Source organism: Furipterus horrens, unplaced genomic scaffold (assembly GCF_987537825.1).
Source record: "Furipterus horrens unplaced genomic scaffold, mFurHor1.1.pri manual_scaffold_13, whole genome shotgun sequence".
NCBI classification, from domain to species: Eukaryota; Metazoa; Chordata; class Mammalia; order Chiroptera; family Furipteridae; genus Furipterus; species Furipterus horrens.
This window is the reverse complement of record NW_028327183.1, coordinates 15,767,026-15,789,751: the sequence shown is the minus strand read 5'-3', so window position 1 is coordinate 15,789,751 and position 22,726 is coordinate 15,767,026. Positions and strand designations below refer to the sequence as shown.

The window sequence follows — 22,726 nt, the reverse complement described above, 5'->3', positions numbered from 1 at the left end:
CCTCTATTGCTTCCGGTCTCAAATTCGGAGCCAGCGCCCTCTCTGGGCCCGAAGGGGAAGTGACGCTACTGCCGGGAACATGGCGGCGATGGCGACAATTTCGTCTTCCACTTTGGCATCTGCCACGTCTGCTGCATCCTCCACTTCAGCATCCGCCACAGCCACCGCCACCGCCACCGCAGCGGCTCTAGGCGAGGTGGAGGATGAAGGGCTCCTGGCATCGCTGTTCCGGGATCGCTTCCCGGAGGCCCAGTGGCGGGAACGGCCGGACGTCGGTCGCTACCTCCGGGAGTTGAGCGGCTCCGGGCTGGAGCGTCTGCGGCGCGAGCCCGAACGCCTGGCCGAGGAGCGGGCCCAGCTGCTGCAGCAGACGCGCGACTTGGCCTTCGCCAACTACAAGACCTTCATCCGCGGCGCAGAGTGCACCGAGCGCATCCACCGCCTGTTTGGCGACGTGGAAGCGTCGCTCGGCCACCTGCTCGACCGCTTGCCCAGCTTCCAGCAGAGCTGCAGGTGCGGCGGGCCCGGTGCTAAAGGGGCTTTTAACAACTGTAATAAGTGACATTTACCATGATAGTGATAGCTAACACTTACATAGCGCTTACCATGTGCCAGGCTCTCCTCTGAGCACTTTATTACTCCATTTAAACTTAACCACACCTTTCGAGGAAGGTACTGTTTTTCCCGTTTTATGCATGAGGAAGTTGAGACACGGAGAAAGATTAGTGACTGTCCAAGGGTACAGCTAGTAAGTTTCAAAGTCAGAATTGAAACCTAGCTGCATGGCCCTGCCATAGAGGCTGTGTGAGCACCAAATAGAGAACGCGTTCAAAGCACTAAGAACTTGGCCTCTGACTGGCAGCTTAATATATACATGCATATTTATGTAGACATACATAAACACATGTAGACACAACACATACAACAGCTCAGACTAGAAGTTACCTGCTCCAAAACTTTTCATTGATAGGAAGCTGACAACGAAATCCTTCCGTTGAGGGCAGAAAAAATTATCAAAAAAACCCCCCTCTCTTTTGAGTCATATTCTGCTTTCTCAGATCCTCAGTCCATTATCTCTAATTCTGCCTTCCAGCCTTTCTGGTAAAAGTTTTAAGTTTTCTTTTGAGTCTTGATATTTGGCAATAGCTTTTGTACCTTTCCACCCACTGCAGAATAGATAGGGGACTTCATAAAGCAGATCTCTGCAGTTATGGAGAAGAAATGGAAACTGGTGGGAACTAAGGTAAACAGTAGCATGGGAATAGGTTTAAAAGGCTGAGGGAACTTGGGGGTAAGGCTGTATAGCCTTCATCATAATTTGATTATTATGAAAATAATAAGTATAGCTATTATTAAAGAAACATTTACTCTGAGTCAGGTTCTGTGTTAAATGCTTTACATACATCATCTCATTTAATCCTCACATCCTTATGAGGTGGGTCCTATTACTTTACCAGTGAGGAAACAGTTATGAAAGCCTAAGTACCTGGCCACAGCAAGTTAAGTGGCAAATCTGGATTCAAATCTTTTTATCATTTATTAGTTTTGTGATCTTGAACAAGTTGCTTAACCTCTCTGAGATTAAAGTTTCCTCAGGGTACTTACCTCATAGGTTTGGTGTGAAGATTAAATTGCATATACCATTCAGTCCAGTGCCCAGTTCATAGTAAACGCTTGTTAATTATAGTTAAGCTTTGAATTCAGAACATTGAGCAACCAACCTTCTCCTGACTGTACTAGGAACTTTGTGAAGGAGGCTGAGGAGATCAGCTCCAACCGCCGGATGAACACCCTGACTCTGAACCGGCACACAGAAATCTTGGAAATCCTAGAGATTCCTCAGCTCATGGACACCTGTGTCCGGAACACCTATTATGAAGAGGCCCTGGAGCTTGCAGCCTACGTACACCGACTGGAAAGGAAATACTCCTCCATCCCTGTCATCCAGGTAGCCAACTTCCCCAAAGAGAACTCAAACTGATGTAATTCTGTGGTCAACACTGAACCTTTAGGCAGAAACTGTAGGAAAACTCTTTGCATGTTTCACATCAGTTTCTGCCAACCAGGCAGTCCTGAACACAAAACATACAGTCATTCACTTATTCAACTGAGAAATACTAATCTTGTGTGCCAGGCACTGATCTAGGTGCTGGGTATACAATGTGAACAAAGCAGACAAGGCCCTGGCTCTCATCAATGTAAGATGATAGTTGTCAAACAGATAAACGACTTGATCCTTTAGTGGTTAAGTATGGAGAAAACAAACCAGGGAATGGGGTAAAAGGAGACCAGGGTGAATTACTCTAGGGATAATGGTCAGGAAAGGCTCTCCTGGAGAGAACATTTAAGCTCATACCCAGATGATGGGAAGGACCCAGCCACACGTAGATGTGACGAGAGAGAGCAATCCAGAAAGTGGAGAGAACAAGTACAGCAGGCTGAGGAGGGAAGTCAAGTGTTAAGAAATATAAAGACAGCCAGTGGGACTGGAGAGCAGTGAGCAAGGGGAGAGCATGAGGAAGCTGGTGAGATTCTATAATTTAGTTGTAATTCCAGTTTGGTCCTGGGAGGAGGTTAGTGTAGCTTCCCACCTACTCTGCTGCCAGCTTGGATGTCTGTGCATGTCAGCTTTAGGAAATCTACTTCATATGTCAGGGAAGCAGTGGGAATGTTGGTCTGTAATATTAAGGGTTAGTGGATTTAGTGGAATGGGTCACAGGGAGTGTCTTTATAAGTGTGGTGTGACTCACCCTCTGTATTGTCAGGGCATTGTGAATGAAGTGCGCCAGTCCATGCAGCTGATGCTGAGTCAGCTGATCCAGCAGCTGAGGACCAACATCCAGCTCCCTGCCTGCCTCCGTGTCATTGGCTTCCTGAGGCGCATGGACATCTTTACTGAGGCTGAGTTGAGGGTGAAGTTTCTTCAGGCCCGAGATGCTTGGCTCCGTTCCATTCTGACTGCCATCCCCAATGATGATCCCTATTTCCACATCACAAAAACCATCGAGGCCTGCCGTGTCCATCTGTTTGATATCATCACTCAGTACCGTGCCATCTTCTCAGATGAGGACCCACTGCTGTCCCCTGCCATGGGGGAGCACACTGTGAATGAGAGTGCTATCTTCCATGGCTGGGTACTGCAGAAAGTGTCACAGTTCCTGCAGGTGCTGGAAACCGACCTTCACCAGGGGATAGGTGGCCGTCTGGATTCTCTGCTGGGCCAATGCATGTACTTTGGGCTGTCCTTCAGCCGGGTAGGGGCTGACTTCCGGGGCCAGTTGGCTCCTGTTTTCCAGCGGGTAGCCATCAGCACTTTCCAGAAAGCAATTCAGGAAGCGGTGGAGAAGTTCCAAGATGAAATGAACTCCTATACCCTCATCTTGGCTCCAGCCATCCTGGGCAGCAGTAACCTGCCTGCTGCTGTGCCAGTCACTCAGCCAGGGACCCTGCAACCACCCATGGTGCTCTTAGACTTTCCACCCCTTGCCTGCTTCCTCAACAGTATTCTGGTTGCCTTCAATGATCTGCGCCTTTGCTGCCCCATAGCCCTGGCGCAGGATGTGACTAGAGTCCTGGAGGACGCCCTCGCTAAGGTGAGCACATACTGTTGGCTCTCTGTTGGAACGTTCTTTGGTTACAGGAGGTCAGACATTGGTAATAAGCCAGTCCATATGACAGTGGTGACTGCTGAGTTAGAGAGGTTTCGTGTGGTTTTGAAGGTTTTTAATGGCTGAGCAGCTCTTAACCAGTTAGTCCCCCCTTGTGGAATGAAACAGTCCATGAAGTGGCTCCTGTATAATAATGATTCAATGATGTATTAATTTTCTATTGCTGCATGACAAACTCCCACAGACATTTATCATTTCCCAGTTCCTGTGAATCAGGAGTCCAGGCACAGCATAACTGGATCTTCTGCTCAGGATCTCACAAGGTTGCAGTCAAGGTGTTTGCCAGGCTGTGTTCTCATCTGGAGCTTGGAGTCCTCCTTCAAACTCACATTAGCAGATTTCTGTTCCTTACAGTTGTGGGACTGAGGTCCTCAGCTCCTAGAGACCACCTCACTCCATGGGCAGTTCATACTGTGGTCTTTTGATTCCTCAAGGCTAATGGAAGAGTATCTCTGCTGCACGAATCTCTTTTAGGGAAGTCCTCAACCCCCTTTTAAAAGGCTCATCTGATGTCACGCCCACTCAGAATAATCCCCCTTTTGATTAATTCAGAATCACTTTTTTAGGGTCTTTAATTACAACTGCAAAATCTGTCACCTTTGCCATAATCTATTGGTTAGAAACAAGCCACAGATTCTGCCTGAACTCAGGGGAGGGGATTACACAAAGGAGTGGATACCAGGGGGTGGAAATCACAAGAGCATCTTAGAATTCTGCCTAACACAGGTAATGCTATTACGGCTGCTAATATCCTAGTGCACATTTTTTACACATTTAAACTTTTACATATTGGAGTGCTTCTTATGGTTGATGACATCTTATAATCACTGTCAGCCAGGTGGCAGTTGTGACGTGATTGTATAAAATGTTTCTATTGATATCCTTATGGAAGAACAAGAAAGCATGATTATTGAAGCTTTTTAGAGTCAATGAAATTCAAGTAATAGTAATTAGCTAATATTTATGTAGAACTTACTCCATGACAAGTAGCATTCATCGTACTTTACATATAATAAGACTTGATCCTCACAACCCTATGAGGGTAGGTCCTATTGCTCACCCTACTTTGTAGGTGAGGAAACTGAGGCACAGAGGGCATGGAGGGCTTAAGTCATCACTTGGAAGTCACAGAACCAGTAAGTGGCATAGCTAGGACTTGAACCAAGAAATGTAGCACCAGAGTCTTATTAACCCTGTCAGCATGACACTTGTCTGTAAGGTCAACTAGGCTGTTCTGTTCTTTGTATTTGGAACTTCTTTGCCAGATGTTTCATTCTTCCTTTACAATTTTCTAGTGATCTAGCTTTCTGGAACCTCAAAGCCTTACTCAGTAAAAACCTTTTGTAGTTTTTGTTTCATTTTCCTGGATCCAACATAGTTCTAGACGGGCTCCCAGGGAGTCAAGAACTATGTATTCTCTTTGTAATTTCAGGATACTCTTTCACTGGAAAAAGCACCATTAAGGAAACAAGTTGGGTCAGAAATACATCAGTGAAGTGACAGAACTGTGAAGGGTGATCACAATTCTGAATCTGAACAAGATAGTAATATAAGGGACTGTTTGGAACAACTTTCTTCATGAAAACTTGAGGACTGCACATTGGTGCTTAGTTTCATTCACTGTTGATAGTGACAGACGACTGCAGTAATTGATGGTACCTTTGTCTCTTAGGTAACCAAAGTAATCCTGGCCTTCCATCGTGCTGAAGAGGCTGTCTTCACCAATGGGGAGCAAGAGCTCTTCCTCCAGTTCTGCACTGTCTTCCTGGAGGACCTGGTTCCTTATTTAAATCGTTGTCTCCAAGTCCTTTTTCCACCAGCTCAGATAGCACAGGCATTAGGTAAGAGAAAGGAAAAAAGACTTAAAACTACTTTATTGCTATAATTCACAAACTAAATAATTCACCCATTTGTAAAATTCAGTGTGTTTCAGTAAATTAACAGAGGTGTACAACCATTACTACCATCCAATTTTAGAACATTTCCAACACCCCAAAAAGATCCCTCATGCCCAGTGTAGTCATTCCCCAGTCCCACTTTTATCCCCTGGCAACCATTTATCTACTTTCCGATACAATAGATTTGCTTTTCTGGACATTTCATATAAATAGAATCATACAGTATGTGTATATCTGGCTAAGTGGAAGAAGCTAATCACAAAAGAACCACATATTGTATGATTTCCCAATTTGCCTTCACTTTCCTGTACTCACTCACTCTCTGCCCCTGGGGTGGGGTTGGGGATAGGGGAGACAGAACTTCCCAAAGGCAACGTGCCAGTGATCACACAAGCGAAGAGTAGCTGCTCACTACTCCCCCACTCTACCCCCCCTATTGCGCTGCCCCCCCCCCAAACCAGCTTTTCTCTTGGGACTGTTAGAGGGAAGTCTGTGCCTACTGAGGTTCTCTTGGCTCTTAACTCCACTTACTGTGTCCACCCTGTACTGTGTTTTCTAGATTACTTCCAAAGTCTTGCTTTGCAGTATAGCATTCTGTCCCATATCACTTACTATATTGAAATATGGTCATTGTGTCTGTTACTGCCTCTTAAGTGTTTCTGTTTTCTTGTGACATATCAGTATTTACATTTGTTAAATGTTTTTTTCATTTCACTTTGCCTACCATCTGGGGCAGGCATTCCACCCACTCAGCTCTCCAAGTACGGTAACATTGGACATGTGAACATCGGCGTCGTCCAGGAGCCTCTCGCCTTTATCCTGCCGAAGAGAGAGATGGTCTGTCTAGATGAAAAGGAGCCAGTGCTGGAGCCCACAGCTCCAGCATCAGAACTCCAGGTCGAGGAGTCAAGCTTTGAGCCCATCACTCCAGCTTTCCCTGAGGAGGAGCAAGAGCAGGTTGAATCAACGGAGCCACTGCAGGCCGATGTGCCCAATGATGTGCCCAGTGCAAGCACTTAGAAGAGGTTCCTGCTCCCAGAACCAGGCGCAACCAGAAACTAGGCGGCTAGGAGGCTTACTGCAGCACCCAGTGGGAAGGAGAGTTGCTTTGACTCAGAAAACAGGGCAGCCCCAGGGAAGAGGCTATGAAGGCATGCATGAGAGAAAATTAAAGGGGGAACTTCCTGGTCAGAACTCTTATAATAAATGCAATTAAATAATAAAGCCGATTGCCTTGGCTGGTGTAGCTCAGTGAATTGAGCACTGGCCTGTGAACCAAACGGTTGCCAGTTCAATTCCCGGTCAGGGCACGTGCCCTGGGTTGGCAGGGCCAGGTCCTCAGTTGGGGGCACGGGAGAGGCAACCACACGTTCATGTTTCTTTCCCTCTCTCCTTCTCTTCCCCTCTCTAAAAATAAGTAAATAAGATCTTTAATAATAATAAAGCTGATTGACATCACGGAGAAGCGAACATTCTGTGGCTGGGTAGGCGCGCAGGAACTACACTTCCCAACATCCCTGGCGGCGGGAAGCGCTTAACTACGGATCCCGTGGACTGGCAGGTAGCCCTATTGGCCTGCACCATGGGCCAACTCGGAGCCGGGCCACTGCTGGGGTCGCTGCTAACGCTAGGGCGTCACCTCGTGATGCCGACCCTGCGGTGGGGAGGGGGGGTGGCTAGTGGCTGTGCCCGGGCCTCCAGCTCCATGCCCTCCAGGGATGGCCCCGAGGGACCGGCGCGTACGCGATCCTACTGGCGCTACCTGCGGCGTCTGGTGCAGGGAGCGCCCAAGCCGCCGTACCTGCACGTGTGCCAGGTCGGAGACCCGGTCCTGCGGACCACTGCAGCCCCAGTAGAGCCGGCGCAGGTGGCGGGGCAAGAGCTGCAGCAGCTGGTACAACGGCTGGTGCGGGTGATGCGACGCCGGGGCTGCGTGGGCCTCAGCGCGCCGCAGCTGGGAGTGCCGCTGCAAGTGTTGGCCCTGGAGTTCCCCGAGGCACTCTTTCGCGCCTGCGCGCCGCGCTTGCGCGAGGCCCGTCAGATGGAGCCCTTTCCCCTGCGCGTGTTCTTGAACCCCAGCCTGCGGGTGTTGGACAGCCGGGTGGTCACTTTCCCCGAGGGCTGCGAGAGCGTTCCCGGTTTCCTGGCCTGCGTGCCCCGCTTCCAGGCCGTGCAGATCTCAGGTGAGGCAGGGCAGGGTTCCTGGGGCGGCTTGATAAGCGCACCTCTTCTGCCTCTGATCCCACAGAAGTTTACGTAAAGCTCCAATTCAAGTACAGACACCTTGATGGCTGATAGCAGAACTTCCCGACATAAGCAAAGGGCAGGACCTAGGGATGAACAGGACTTGGGACGAGAATGAAGCTCCTGTGAGAGTGCAGCCAGCTCAAGTGGGGGCACTGGGGTCGGAGGTGTAGAGCGGTGGTTGTTAGGGCAGCCTGGGTCCACTGTTTCCTCACAGCCAGTTCTCTGTGCCTTTGCTCACTTCTGTGCCTTATCTCACACACCCACACTTCTGCCCAATGTCATGGTGGAGTGGGAGCGGTGGGGACCTGTTTTGCCCAGCCCAGGGTGACACGCCATTCCATCATACCAGGATGTTTGTGGAATGTAGTTCTTTCCTGGTTAGAATGATTGTTCCTCCTGAGCAAGCCACTTGGTCCATGAGCAGAGGCGGATTTAACGGCAGGTGCCCCGGGCCCCTGTCCATGAGAGTCAGAAAGTCAATGGTATTCCTTATTTTATATTGTACCAAACTGAAATACTTTTGTTAGGAACTGAAAACAAACAGCAACAGGAGTGTTAAGAAGAGAAGCACCTTATTAAGATCATTTCTTATCTCATCTCCATAGTAAGCCCAGCAACTAACTGGTAGAGCTGCGAACCAGGTTGACTCTTTGGTAATATAGACAGAGTTGTGGCATTTTTTCTAGGGAGGATAAGAGGTGTTGAGTTCCCTTCTGATGTTGTCTCTTGTAAAAAGGACCATCCAGGGCAGGAAAAGGGCCAGGAGGTTGAGAATGATGTTCAGCATGTCCTCACCCAGACTGTTAACTTCCTTTGCAGGGCTGGACCCCAGAGGAGAACAGGTGGTGTGGCAGGCCAGTGGATGGGCAGCACGCATCATCCAGCACGAGATGGACCATTTGCAGGGCTGCCTGTTCATTGACAAAATGGATAGCAAGACATTTACAAACATCCACTGGATGGAGGTAAATGACTAAAGCTTTCCTGCTGCACCTGAGGATTCTGAAGACCAGGACACAAACACTTCACCTTGGAGCTGGGCATGTCTACTTGGCACTGACTTGGCTCTGACAGAAAACAGTGGACTTCGGAAGCCTGCCAGACTGATTTGGAGGAAGACGTTAAAACTGATTGCCCCAAAATGAGCTATGAAATATTGCCTTCAACTTGAGAAGAAAAACAACTCCCTAAAGGAGGGGACATTTCTAGCAAGTTTTTTAAGCTCTGTTTAAAAATCCAGGTTAAGGCTGCAATTGACCTTTTTTACTAAACACTTGTTTTCACAAGGGATTTGTGTGTGTCTTACCTACAGGGTCCTTTGTTGCCTTGGACACCAGTGTGCTTGTGGAAGTAAAAATAGGACAGAATGGCTCCGGTTCATGGAAGTGTTTAGTGAGACTATTAACATAAGTGAGTACCCACACATTTTAACAGGTTCAGATACAGTTTAGGTTTCCACCTTTAACAGACATGGGGAAGATTTTTCTGCTGAGATTTCTTGGGCAGCTGGTACTTGGCTTGTTCTTTGAGTGGAGGCCATGGTGCAGAGCTAGGGGAAGGGTGATAGTCAAGAGGAAATCAGTGAGCCTCCCTGTCACAATTAAAATAGAAAACATTAATTATGCTTCCTGGTCACTGCACTGATTTTGGAAAAGTAAATTAGCATCACGCCGACTGACCAGTGTTTAACCTCAAGATATTGTCAGAGACGAAGGAATTTGTTTCTTTAGGTACTTGTCTTACCTCATTTTTACATTGAGTTTTGCATTGTTGGTACTTGTATCAAAGTCCTCAAAGTCCCAGTACCCATGTAGTAAGAAGTCCAATAAGTTGTTTAAAGAAAACACGTTTGAAGCAGCAGTTAATTAAACTCAGCAACGACCCACTATCCTCTACAGCTTCCTCTAAACAGGCCAAGTCTGGAGGGCTTACGAGGCCAAGCAAAAGTGAACAGGCTCTCTGTGCATTAAACTTTGGAGAGGAACAGGACCTAGCAGCAGTACCCCAAGGTAATGTTATACACTCAGTCATTGGGGAAGTCTGTAGAAAGTTCTCATTAATAGTGAAAACATGGGTCCTTAGGAAAAGCAGAATTCACTTCTGAACACGATGTTCAGAAGCTCCTGCAGGTTGGCCTCAGAACATTCTGATGCTTTCTTACAGTGCTCTGAGGTTGACAGTGTTTAATAGCATTTGGCTTCAGCTTCCTGACCTGGAGGCCCAAGAGTAAATAACTGCCCAGAGTAGACCTTGCAGAAAGCCTGAGACTATCTGTTGCTGATAATATATGAGATTTACTGTTGTGACCAAATCCACACAGAAGGAAGGATTTGGTCTACTAGTTAAGATACTACAGCCCAAAGGCAAATGCTTGCATTTCCAATAAAGAAATTCTCTCCATCTGGAGCTTGAATGTCAGAAGCCACTGTAGGCAGGTTTAGAACAGACTTTCTGGTAGGGAAGAAGTGGATTTCAGAGTAAACATTTAGGGGAGGCAATTCTTCTGCAAATATTAGTTGTAATTAACAGAGACTGTGAAGCCACAGAATCATTCTGAGGTTAGTTCAGCCTCAGTGGGTGCCTGAAAGCTGTGGCTAGAGCTATGAGGATGAACCATAGCAGCCCTAAAGTTTCTGTTAACCCCTGTGACTTGTCTAGGTGTTCAAGCAGTAGAAATGAGGAAGCAGGGTTTTAAAAAAGGCAAGGACCTTCTGATTGAAGTAAAGGTAACTAGAGATGAAGAAAATAAAACTAGACATGATTAGTTAAAATGAAACAGTACAGCCATGGGGTAGTGTCTTATCCTAGCTGCTAGTCCAGAATTTACTAATATAATTGGTGGCTGAGGGCACATAACTAACCAAGAAGTATGTGCAAACTCCAGAGCAAGCAACCAAAATTCCAGGCAAAGTTGCTGTGTAAGTGTCATGGAGGTCAGGCAGGCTGGCGCTCCAGGTAACAGGTTGGGCTAACCTACCAGCAATGGCGAGAAGCACCGAGCCTGGGCCCCAGCCTCTAAGAAACCAAGCAAAAGTTGGCTCAATTCACCAGACACTCCTAACCAGATCAGAGAACCACCACAGTGCAAGGCTAAAACAATCTAGGAGTTGGCCACGTACTCAGTTCTGGACCGTTCAGGTTTGAAGATACCAGTTTTGGGAGGGAACCAGGGCCAGCCCTTTTCTGTGTTCATATGCTCGTGGTCAATGTGTGACAGCCTCTACTGCTTCTGCCCCGTCAGAATTTCCAGGGCTGCCGACTCTGGAGCCCTGCGTGTCTCACAAACAGGGGTCACAAATTCAAATGGCCAGAGGGACTAGGCAAAAAATGCAAGTGTGTGAAAACGCCACATGAGGAGGATGAACTGCAGAGCATGTCACCATCTGAATAGGGCCATCCTAGCTCAGCTGCAGCTGATGGGTTGCTTCATGGGACACAGTCCTAGCATTACCTAATCTGAATGTTTACATCTACTCTTGAATTTTAAATGTTGGTAGCAGAGCAAACCAAACAGCTACAGGCCGCGTCTGGCCTACAGGCGTCCTAGTTTGAGGCTCTGATCTGTAGGCTGGGCAACAGGAAGAAATGCACAAGTCCCTCAAAACACCCCTGGCCACCGGTCCAAGGCCCTGGGAAAAGAAAGGTCTCTTGAACCTGTCTGGAGTACAGGCCTAGGAACAGTGGCAGTTGGCAACATTCCTACTTCCTACTCTGCTAAATAGAAGACAGCAGAGAAAACCAGGAGGAGGTCTATTCTATTGGAAGCAAGCATGGCCTTCAAAGAGCTCCAGATAAGAGTCAAAGACGAGATCACTCAGGTGGCTCAAGAAGGGAAAAGGATTTATTAGCCCATTTCCAGGACAGGGACCCAGGGCGGGCCAGTGGCTGGGTTCAGTGTTCTCACATTCAGAGGGAAGAAAAGGCAGCAGTGAAACCTGCCTGACTGCCTCCACTCGTTCTGATTCACACAGCCCTGTGCTCACAGACCATCCTCTCTCCTGCAGGGAGGACACAGGGCACGGGATGCCGACCTAGGAAGGTGTGAATGGCTTGGCTGTACTCTTGGCCTTTACAGGCAGAGCTTGGGCTGGGGATCCAGGGCATCAGTCATTCGGTTCACAAGGAGCAAAACTGGGTCTGAGAGGAATGAGCACGGGGGCTCTGCAGGTCCACTGCACCAACCCCACAGCACCAGCTGCTCCCACTCCTTGATGCTTCCAGGTGATTTTAATTTTATTTATAAACAAGATGAAAATCCAAGCAGCATTAATTTAGGGGAACAAAAAGAAGTTAAAAAAAGAAACATGGAGGGGCAGGACAAGGAGTTGGTAAGCATCCAAGAGGAGAAGGAAGTAGGAAGAGCCAGTATCTCACTGGCTGCTGAATATACTCCTGCATCTCTGGGGCTGGGAGCCCCTTCCTTCCTGCTCCTCAGCTGGTGGCCAGATAGCAGAGGAGACACTGTAGCGACTTTAGGACAAGCCCTGGAGCCCTGTGTGGCCACCGATATGGGGAGTGCATGAATTTGCCCCAATTTCCCACCTTCACTGTAGCCAGAGTGAAGAAGCTTTTAACCCTCCTGTCCAAAGTCCTCTGAGAATTTCTTCACTTTCAGGAGGTCATCTGCATTCACGGTGGGCCGAGTGGTGGCCAAAGACCGGAGCATGTCCGACTGCAGAGACAAGAGCATGTGGCTGAGGAGTAGCCGGGCTCCCGGTCTCAGCCTCCCAGCGTCGCAGACCCATGCAGTCTAGGGTAGGAAGAGGCCTGTCTGCGAGGTCAGCCCCAGTTCCAAATGCAGAATCCTTATGGCTGCCTGGCTTCCACCTGAATGCCTCCTGTGACAGGGATGCTCTTCCCTCCTGAGGCAGCTCATGTCATGTCCAGATGGACCTACTTCAGGTCTGAGGGAATCTAAGCTCCATCATCTTTTACCTCTTGTGAGAAGCTCTAACTGTACGCCCACACCAGCCACAAAGGCTGACGCCTGCCATACAGACTGGGCAAGGCCACCAGCAAGACTAGGATACAGAGATGTTAGGACGAGCCAGGTGCAAGGCTGCCTGCGCAACTGCCTCAAATCCCACGGTGCTGACATACATTTGCTGGTTCCTTCTGTGTACAAAACAAGCCAGCCGCATGGAATGAGGCAGTCACATCACCTGGCCTTTACTCTTTTTGCTGAAGAAAATAGAATTCTAATGCTACGGCCTCCATCCTGGGCCCTCACTGAATCTAACGGCAGGAGCCCTAGCTACTCAGAACCCCAAAAGCCATTCTCTGTTTAGGAGGAGCCACAACAGACTAGGACAGAAAAGGGGGGAAGTTTATTTTTATTCTTGGACCCAAGCCCCCAATTTTCTGGGCTGTGCAGTCCTCTTAGCCAGCTGGCCACTTACCATGCAAACCACAGGCTCTAAGAGTTTGTCACCAGGAACATCCATCCAAGTCATCTCCACAGCATCTGGGTCCCCTGGTGAGCATGGGGTCAGGAGGTCATCGATCATAATGCTAGGGTTGGTGCGGGAAGGGCCACAGACCTGAAACCAAGCAGGAATTTGACTGGCTGAAGGGGCTGCCCCTTGGGTTTGAGGGAAGAGACAGGACACCTCAGGCTTCTGGGTCCTAAAGAGAAGGTAATGGCAGGATATGAATGAATGCCTGGGTTTCTAGGTCATTGTCTAAGGAGGGATGGGCTCATTCAAAACTCAGACTGAGTAGTCAAAGTGACTTGAAGTCGGATTTCAGAGATTTGAGGTTAGCATGCTATTCCAGCCACTGTCCTCCAGAATTTCATTCTGTGGCCCCAAACGCACTGATATCTTCCTCTTCCCAATTAAATCATATTTCACCACGGATGCAGTGACATCAAAAATGTTCTTCAAACTGAAATCTCCTTCATTGGCAACTTTTTCCCTAATATCCGAAGACTCATTTCCTCACTTTTCTTCAATTCTTGACTCAAATGTCACCCAGTGTGGCCTATCCTTTAAGAGTGCAATCTGCCCCTCCCCCTCTAAACCTTGGAAATGCCAGACCTCCCTTCCCTGCCCTATCTTACCCCTCACCACCCGCTGAGAAGCCAGTCTGTTTTGTTTGTTGCCTGGCTCCCCCACTAGAAAGTAGGCTCCTGGAGGGCAGGGATTTCTGTCTGCTGTGGTTGGTTGCAAATGTCTCTCCAGCATCTAGAATGAGACCAGGCACATTGTAGGACCCTTGGCAGACACTTGACAGAGGTCTGCTACATGGAATTCCTTCTTATGGTGTGATGTTGTACCCACAACTTTTCAAACACTGAGTAGGGTCCACCACACACACTAGCAGTGCAGACTGCAGGGATGGTAGATGTGACTGCCGTTGTACCCTGCCCTTTAGGTTCACACAATTGGAGATGGTCACACTTGAGCAAGAACTGCAGGGAAGGGGGAGCAGATACATCCCTGGCCCCTGGAACCAAAGGGCTTACTTTGCACTTGCCCTTGGTTCTCCAGGAGACCCAAGGTGTGTCAGCTGGCAAAAAAAGCTGATATTCCCTTTCCTGTGACTCTAAGCAATTCCTTGTTGGCTCACTCACCTTTTTGAAGTGTGTTGCTGACTGTACTTTCCTAACGGGTTGCATGAGGGAGTCCCGCACAATGATGCTGATGTCTGCACCTGAGTAGCCTTCTGTCTTCCGAGCCAGCTCGTGGATATTGGCGTCCGTGAGGTTATGGGGAGTGCTACCCAGATGCAACCGGAACATCTGCGCACGGGCAGCCTCCTCCGGCAATGGGATGTAAATCCGCTTTTCAAACCTAGAGAGCCAAGCACATGGCTGGACTTGAGAGCAGATGGGGGAGGAGTCTTAATGCAGAGGCACAGCGGGGCCCTCCAGAGCCAGCTTCATTCGGGGCTCTGCTCATTATGCAGACATGGAAAAGCCTCCAGAAAAAACGAGGTCAGGCTACATCCTTGGCTGCCAGCAGCACACTGACCACGGCCAGAAAAAGTGCTCAGCCCCTGGCTCCCACTGGGAAGACTCACCTCCTCCTAATGGCTGAATCCAGCACCCATGGGATGTTCGTGGCACCAAGAACCAGAGTCCCGTCGTTGTTATTCCCCACCCCTGCAGACAAAGGGAAACAGCCGCAGACTCAGAGCACCTGCAAGGATCAGTCAGAGCCTGTGGGGAAGAACCTCAGGGACCTTGTGTCCTCAACTGAAGCCATCCCTGTGCTATGTGTGGTGGCGGGGCCCTGTCTGGCTTCCCTGGAGCGAAGAGCTCCGATGCCCTGCCTGCCTCGGGAGGGGCGCAGAGGGGACGGGCAAAGGCTGCAGGGACCTCTACACAATGAAGGCCCAAGGAGATGGAGCTGGGAATTGGTTCTCTCTTATCTCCCTCCACACTAAGGACAATCAGATCCAGCCGCAGGTAACTAATGAAGCCCGGGGAGGGGGGGTGGGCTTTAGGTGGACGGAGAACTAGGGGGGAAACCCAGAAAGAGCACGCACCCTGCATCTGGACCAAGAACTCTGTTTTGATCCTTCGGGCAGCCTCACTCTCGTTTTCATTGCGGGATCCACAGAGGGAATCCACCTCATCAATGAAGATTATGGAAGGTTTGTGCTGCCTCGCCAGCTCAAACAGGTTCTTGACTAGCCTGTGAAGGTAAAAAATGAGGTTGGGGCCTGAACAGCCACACACACACATCCAGTCAGAGTCCCAGGCACCACTTCTGTCACCCTTCCCATGGGGAGGTCGAGTCTCTAGTCATGCCTGGACTTCAGAAAAAACAGCGGTAACAAATCCTCTGGCAGCACTGTGCCAAGAGGAAGAGCAAGCCTGGCGTCAGCTTCAATCCTGGCAGCCCCCTACATTAGCTCTGGATTTAAGACAAGTCACTTCCCTTCCTCTCAGCCTCAGTTTCATCATCTGCAAAATGGGAGTCGGTGTGGGGAACAAGTTAACTAAACAAAGTCCCCAGCAGAGGATTCTCACCTAATACCCAATTGTTGGGAGTGCCTTTCTCTTCCCTTCATGAAGATTCATCTCTCCCAAGTCACCTTCCAATTTCAGCTGTCCTAGTCAGGACAGTGCCCCATCCAATAAGCTAGCAAGATACCCCTCTGCTGGCTACTTCTCCCTAACATCCTACAGCAGCTCCTCTGGGGTGTGAGTCCAAGGGCAGGGAAGGGAAGCTAGGCCACCTGCAGCTGCTGGGGACGGCAGCAGAGCAGGACCTGGAGGCTGACTTACTTCTCACTCTCCCCCAACCACTTAGACATCAAGTCTGAAGAGGACACAGAGAAGAAGGTAGAGTTGTTGGCCTCTGTTGCGACCGCTTTGGCCAGGTAAGATTTCCCTGTGCCAGGGGGTCCAAAGAGCAGTATCCCTCGCCAGGGGGTGCGCTTGCCTGCAAGAAAGAATAAACTGAAGTGAGCTTCCTCCTGACGAGGGAAGGGAAACAGAGAAAAGCAGAGGGGCCTTTGTCACTGTAAATACAAGCAGAAATAAAAAGTTCTACAACACACTGATTCTAAGAGCAAAGGAGTAAAGGGAATTAAATTACCTGCCAAGAGCTTGGTCTTAGCCCTGGCTCATGACCCCTGTGACCTTGCAAGTGACATTGGCTGGCACTGTTTTCTGACCCTGCCCACCCACTGGGATGGTCAAATCAAAGTTCTAGTCATAAAGGTGTTTCTGACACCAGAGAGAAGCCAAGGATCAGATGACCACAATGGGCAGGCCCTGGGGCCTTTCCCAGTGGGAGGCCCCGAGAAGGCCAGGTCTCGTCCACTAAGGGCAAAAGGAACCGAGTCACTACCTGCTCCTAGACACATTCCGAGTGGGAGCCCCATTTTTTACATCTGGGCCTACAGTGGCTCAACTTACCTGTGAACAGGTGTGGGAACTTAATTGGCAATATGACAGCTTCTTTGAGAGCCTCCTTGGCTCCCTCCAGCCCGGCCACATCATTCCACCGAATATTGGGCTTCTCCATCACAACAGCACCTGCAGAGGGAGGCAGAGCCTTCGACCCAGAGCCCTGACCCACCAGGGGCCTTGTCAAGTACACACCCTCCCCCAGAGCCATGGGCTTCGAGCCTCTTACCCATCAGTTGTTCCTGTAATTTCTTTTTTTCTGGATTATCCCCTTCACTGTCACTATCACTGCTGGGAAAGGAAACAGAAGATGACAGGCTGGAACAAGAGGAGGCCAGGCTCTGGCTGCCAGCATGGTGGTAAAGGTATGCTCTCCCTGCTCAACAGTGGTGACAGACCCACAGACAGTTACCCCGAGGACATTCAGGGCCTACAGTGGATTCTCTAGGAATCTCTCATAACCCATCCTTGTTTCTTCATTAAGGGTATAAGAACAGAGACATGTGCCCTTTCTAGAAACTGGTGAGGGACATGTGCTTTGGCTGGACTTCAAGAGCAGCCAGGCAATGCAAGCAACTGGAGTGCTCACTGGCCTCTCATACGGACTCAAAACCAGACAGCAAGTGGCTCTCACTTGGAGAACAGGTAAATCTTCTTAGGTCTACAGGGGAGCACCTGGAAAAGAAACACAGTCGCTGTCGTTCCCCCTACCCCTCCACCCAGGCCAGTCCCTATCCAGATAGAAGTGATTTGCCATCCTCAAGACTCGGGCAGCCGTCCTGCAGATGTTGGGCCTCCTGCCCCTTCCCTGGTGTGTCTCTCACTCCACGGAATCCTCTGCACCGGGAGCAGAGCCTCTCACTTCTGGTGATGCAGCTGACACAACACCCACCTCTCTCCTACTCCGTGCTCTTCCTGCCCAGGATCCTCCCCTCACCTCCAGGACACCACTGGACTTTGTGCTCAGATAACTGGAACCTCCCTAGCGGGCAAACCATGGACGTGAGGAGAGAAACTGCAGAGGGAGCACTGGCTTTGGAGTCATAAACACAGGCCCTGGCTGTGGGTGCAGACCCCATCGGGCTCCAGCTCTGTAACCTTCGCCATCTCTGAACCTCTGAGTCTGCTGCCTCATAAGTCAGACCAAGAAGGGAACTGACGACAACTGCAGCTGACGTTTATTTAACCCTCACTGTGCACAGAGCTCCATGCTTTCCATTCTCAGGGCTCCACCCCGTCATCTCACTTGCTCCTTAGAGCAACACTGGGAGTCCCTCCACCTACTTATGAGGAGCCTGGAGGCACAGGGGTTTGCGGGAGCAGGGCCTGGCACTTGTCCAAAGGCCACATGGCTAAAACTGGCAGAGCCAGGTTATACTGGAGGGTCTGGCTGCAGAGTCCAAGGCTAGTAACCCCCATACTGGCTCCCCATCCCAGATCTAAGGAGATAGTGCACATAGACGTATTCTGTAAAGTGCTTGACGAAAGCAGCTATCGGCTGCTGTGAGTTGAATTCCCCCAAAGAAAGGTGCTGCGAAGTCCAAGGCTGCATCAGCACCAAAAACGACAGCAACACAGGAGCACATTCCCGAGGGGACTCAGGTCAGAGGAGACCCTGCCCTCCTCCATACTCACCCCTTGCTCTCACTCTGATTCTCCTTGACTGGCTTCTTGCCATGCTTCTCCTTGTTCCGTAGATAATCCTTCAGCTTCTCCGCCCGGTCTAGGTACTGCACGCACTTGGCTCGAATGCTCTCCTTGGCCTTGTCACTGTGTGCCTCATCTGCAAAAGGAGAACCAGAGAGGCCCTGTGAGCCGCCAGGTGCCCGCACCCCTCTCACTGGGGCTTGGTGGCTGGGGAGGGCCCGTGTATGACTCACATTTGATAGCATGTAGGAAATACTCCACAGCATGCTGGTAGAGCCGGAGCGCCTCCTCGTAATTCTTGGCTTTATCCTCTTCTGTGGCTTTTGTCACCAGATCAATGGCTTTCTGGAAAGGCAAAGCAAATAGTTCAGTGCTTCCCAAGGGATCCCCAAAGCCCTTAGAGTACTAGGCAGGCGGAGTATATTGATGAGAGATATTGCCAGGCCTGGGAATTAGTCAGTCGCAGACAATTATATCAGCTTACTTTTCCTACATCAACTGGAAAGGCCTTAAAAGGATGTTTTAAAAGACAGCCATCCCTCTTCACGGTGCACTCAATACAATGAAAGCAACCTCTTCCTCAGTCCTCCCTCTGGATTATAGCAAGCGGAAGCCTCATGAAATAGCTCAGGTTACAGCTCACAGGGAAAGTTCAGTTTCTATTCTGTGCCTCAAGGAGAAGAGAAAGGGACCCAGACTCAGAGTCTGGGATAGGGGAAACATGCAGAACCAATTGATTCCTGTGTTGTTCAGCAGGGAGGCCAGAAACAGCACTTGACCTCGAGGGCCAGAGAAGAGCCAGCCAACTAGAAAGTCTTTCACAGATCTAAATCGTATGAGATGGACTTAAAGGGATCTACTGGCCCAACTTGCTAATCTAGGCTGAAAAGAGAGGACCGTTTCGTCAAATTGATACCTAGGGAAAAGCTACTTAAGACAACGGGTCAATACACTAGCATCTCCAGTACTAAAATTGCTGGCTTACCCCACAGGCACGTACGTGCTGCCAACTGAGGGGAACAGCCCTCTGGACCCTTCAACTCTGTGAGTGTCTTTGTGCATCTCATAAATCCTATAGCCTGTGCTCTAGACTGAACTTGAAGCATGCTGCATCTTTCAGGCAGCTGCCCCACACTTACATACCCAGTTTTAGAAACCAAAGCTTCACCAACCCAGGAAGCGTTCCCAGAATTATCATCCTCAAGCTGATATAGCACTAGACACCAGGCGGGCAGATCCCACTGCTATACACAGAGTTCTGTCCACAGTGAACAATAAACCTCCTGATTAGCTCTTGGCGGGGCCCAGACATTTCTGTGGCCCTTCCCCATCTGAAAGCAAGAAGTCTCAGAAAGAAAGACACAGCTAGCTCTACAAAACTAATGCAGGCAGGTCAGGCCAAGTTGACATTAACTCACCAGGTTGAAGAGATGAGGAAGGGTGAAAGAGTATAGGCCACTATTTTCAAGCTTCAGCTCCCTCCACTACCTACAAACAGAGAATGGCTAGGAGCCCTGCACCTTCTGAATGGATTAGCTTGAACACAGGCTTCACCTGTCTACTCTCTCCTGGACAACAGCCCTTCAGGTAAGACATGCAAGGGGTGTTCCTGTTCCTGGTGGTTCTCTTCTCCAGAACAAATACCCCCAGTTCCTTGGACTTTTTCACTTTCTTGCTCAGGTTTGTCCTTTTGAAAGGTGGGGCTCCAAACAAAACTCCAGGTATGCTCTGTCCCCCGTGTGGCAGAGCAGGCCCATCCCTTCCCCGCTTCTTAATACCGTAGTAACAGGAGGATAAAGTGACAAAACTGCCAGCCCTACCACATCTGTAGTAACACCAACTGCAAAAGATGAGGATGAAAGGGCTGTGAAAATGTACCATCAGAGGAGCTGTCAAACTTTCTGTAAATGACCAGGCAGCAAATATTTTAGACTTTCCTGGCCATACAATCTCAGTAGCAACGACTCCCCCTGCTTTGGCAACCCCAATGCAGCTACAGACAGTACGTAAACAAATGAGCAGGGATGTGTTCCAATAAAACTTTATTTATAGACACTGAAATTGGAATTTCATGATTTTCATGCATCATGAAATATCCTTTCAGCATTTTAAAAGTGTGAAAGCCTACAACGTATGTTATACGAAAGAAGTCATTCACAAAGGACTTGATATTGTATAATTTCCATTTATATAAAATGCCCAGAATAGACAAATCCACAGGGACAGAAAATAGATTAGTGGTTACCAGGGGCTGGGAGGGATAGAGGAATTGGAGGGTGACAGCTCCAGGGTACAGGGTTCCTTTTTGGGGTGATGAAAATACTCTAAAAGTAACTGTGGTGATGGCACAACGCTGTGAATATACTAAAAGTATTGAACTGTACACTTTAAATGGGTAAATTCTATGTTGTGAGTTATATCTTAATAAAGCTGTTTAAAAAAATATGTAAAAAAACGTTCTCAGCTCCCCAGCAGGTGGGACCTGCAGGTGGAAGTTTACCCACTGTTTCTGCTTTTTCCCCGCCTGAAGCAGCCATCCCTCCTCCACCTCCAGGAGTGGAATGCTACCCATCCTTTGAGGACCCCGCCAAATGCCACTTCTTCCCTGAAGTCTTGCCTAAGTCCCGCAGGTTCTGCGTCTCTCATCACCTACTCAGTACCGGACACCGCGTTAAGAATGCTTTACCGGGACTAATCTAGAGTCACTGTCACAACATCCCCACTCCAGACTCCAGGATCACGTAACTGGCCCAAGGTCACATGCTAGTGAGTGGCAGAGTGGACAATCAAACCTAGATCTGAGGCCTGCCCATGTTTATGTTTTCCGGCCCGGCAGGATTGGCAGCACCTGGATGGGTCAGTCTTGCATCCAGGTGGCGCCACCCCAGCACCACCCTGCACAATCTAGGGAATGAATGGTGGTTGGCCGAGAAGAGGAAATCGGAGACCAGGGAAGAAGCAGGGGCTTGCTGGAAGGGAGGCAGGAGGAGGGGAGAGAGCGAGCAACCAGACCGCGGGCCCGAGCTTTCCGGGCGGCGCCTGCGAGGCTCGGGTGAGGCTGAGCCCCACGGCGGAACCCGGACGCCAGCTGCACGTAGCGGCCTCGGGCTCTGCCAAGCCAGGAGGGAGGCGTTCTGGTTGGGAGGTGGCCCTGGACTCCGAGAGCGTGAACACAGAAACCCGCGCAGGCGGCCGCAGGGCAGTGGAGCTTTGAGGAGGCCCGGGGCCCGCCCGGCTACCGGCGCCCAGGCCCAGCGGGGCCTCCTGAGGCCTCCGCCAGCCGGCCGGGCCGCGCCGAGGTACCTGAAGGGTTGACGTTGTCATTTCATCTCCTGGGTCCGCCTCACACCACGCGGTGCTGCTTCAGGCCTCGGAAAGCCGAGGTGCTGTATCCGGCGCGGGGAGCCCAGCGAATGGGCTCTGGGCGCGGTGAAGGGTGGCTGCTGGCAGCCGGAGCCGCGTCCGAGAACGAGAGAGGAGCGCGGCCCAGAGCGGTCGAGTCTGAGCGGCATGGCTGCCCCCGGCGGCCACGGCCGGCACTGCAGGCACTGCCCTCGGCTGCCAGGGCGGCTGGGCGGCCCACGCTAGAACCCGGCGGGGGCGTGTCGGGGTGGGCGGGGTCGGGGCCGCGAGCCCCGCCAGGGCTGGGGTGGGGCCTGGGGGCGGAAAGGGGTGAGGGGGCGGGGCCAGAGGCCGGGCTGAGTAGAAGAACCTCGAGTCCCAGACCCCACTTCGAATAAAACAGCGCCCGTTGGGCAGTTTTACTAGCACAGTAAACCGTAGTTTCCTGAGCTTTGTGTTCCTAATGTTTAATGGGGCATATTAATAATCAGTATCTACCTTTTCTGGCTTTTGACGGTAATAAATGAGCTCGGTAATGTAAACATAGTGTACTCCAATGTTACCAGTCCCTGATAATTTATAATGCCCGTGGCTCAGTCTAGAGGTAGTTTTTGTAGTTTCTAATATTAACGCTTCTACTTTTTAGAAAAGTGGTTTCCTTAAACCTTTATAGCTGGGAGCTTTATCCCAGTGAACTTGAGTATAGCAGGTTGGTTGCTCACATTCATTCACTTAACATTTAGTCAGTATAGACTGACTATATGTGGGGCTGTGTGTAGTTTGGGGATACAGCAATGACTGAAACAGCTCTAGGGGAGTCTTCAGTCTAAGGAGAAAGATGATGTACATCAGTAAAATTATGTAATAAGCATATTGAGGCCTGTGTGTGAAGACCCATGTGCTATGTGGGCTTCTAACAGCCAACTGCCCAAAATAGGGGGCCAGGAAAGGCTCCCATTTAAGTCAGGAAAGGCTCCCATTAATTAAGGAATGAGGAGGGTCGAGAAGAACATTCCAGGTTGATGAAATAGCCTGTGCAAAGGCCCTGGGTCCCTGAGGTC

General features: G+C 50.0%; 2 protein-coding genes across 7 annotated transcripts; one reads left to right on the top strand and one right to left on the bottom strand.

Annotated features, from left to right (window-relative positions):
• Nucleotides 1-36: 36 nt before the first annotated feature.
• COG8 (component of oligomeric golgi complex 8) lies at nucleotides 37-9,103 on the top strand. Of its 2 annotated transcripts, XM_090259898.1 has the most exons (6): nucleotides 37-513; nucleotides 1,741-1,948; nucleotides 2,766-3,593; nucleotides 5,341-5,509; nucleotides 6,303-6,476; nucleotides 8,633-9,103. In XM_090259898.1, exons 1-6 carry the CDS (start codon nucleotides 80-82, stop codon nucleotides 8,788-8,790), a joined length of 1,971 nt encoding a protein of 656 aa, XP_090116024.1. In that variant the 5' UTR covers nucleotides 37-79; the 3' UTR covers nucleotides 8,791-9,103. The 2 variants fall into 2 exon arrangements, with proteins under 2 accessions (XP_090116024.1, XP_090116023.1); XM_090259897.1 differs by lacking the exon at nucleotides 8,633-9,103 and having other exon boundaries at nucleotides 40-513; nucleotides 6,303-7,114.
• On the bottom strand, nucleotides 8,479-21,825 carry VPS4A (vacuolar protein sorting 4 homolog A). Of its 5 annotated transcripts, none has more exons than XM_090259902.1 (12): nucleotides 21,627-21,825; nucleotides 18,557-18,668; nucleotides 18,312-18,459; nucleotides 16,906-16,967; nucleotides 16,686-16,805; nucleotides 16,050-16,206; nucleotides 15,305-15,453; nucleotides 14,837-14,918; nucleotides 14,388-14,607; nucleotides 13,213-13,353; nucleotides 12,356-12,485; nucleotides 8,479-8,724 (listed from the first exon to the last, which is right to left on the bottom strand). In XM_090259902.1, exons 1-11 carry the CDS (start codon nucleotides 21,645-21,647, stop codon nucleotides 12,384-12,386), a joined length of 1,314 nt encoding a protein of 437 aa, XP_090116028.1. In that variant the 5' UTR covers nucleotides 21,648-21,825; the 3' UTR covers nucleotides 8,479-8,724; nucleotides 12,356-12,383. The 5 variants fall into 5 exon arrangements, with proteins under 5 accessions (XP_090116028.1, XP_090116027.1, XP_090116026.1 ...); XM_090259901.1 differs by lacking the exon at nucleotides 8,479-8,724 and adding an exon at nucleotides 9,223-9,362; XM_090259900.1 differs by lacking the exon at nucleotides 8,479-8,724 and adding an exon at nucleotides 11,637-11,844.
• Nucleotides 21,826-22,726: the final 901 nt, after the last annotated feature.

Bases quoted from the DNA above. Each gene is read 5' to 3' on its own strand.
- COG8 (XM_090259898.1), top strand. From the start codon at position 80: ATGGCGGCGATGGCGACAATTTCGTCTTCCACTTTGGCATCTGCCACG. The intron at 3,594-5,340 runs GTGAGCACATAC...TTTGTCTCTTAG, and splicing joins TGGAGGACGCCCTCGCTAAG to GTAACCAAAGTAATCCTGGC. The intron at 6,477-8,632 runs GCTTTGAGCCCA...CTTCCTTTGCAG, and splicing joins ACTCCAGGTCGAGGAGTCAA to GGCTGGACCCCAGAGGAGAA.
- VPS4A (XM_090259902.1), bottom strand. From the start codon at position 21,647: ATGACAACGTCAACCCTTCAG. The intron at 18,669-21,626 runs GTACCTCGGCGC...TTGCCTTTCCAG, and splicing joins TGACAACGTCAACCCTTCAG to AAAGCCATTGATCTGGTGAC. The intron at 12,486-13,212 runs GTAAGTGGCCAG...TTGTCTCTGCAG, and splicing joins TAGAGCCTGTGGTTTGCATG to TCGGACATGCTCCGGTCTTT.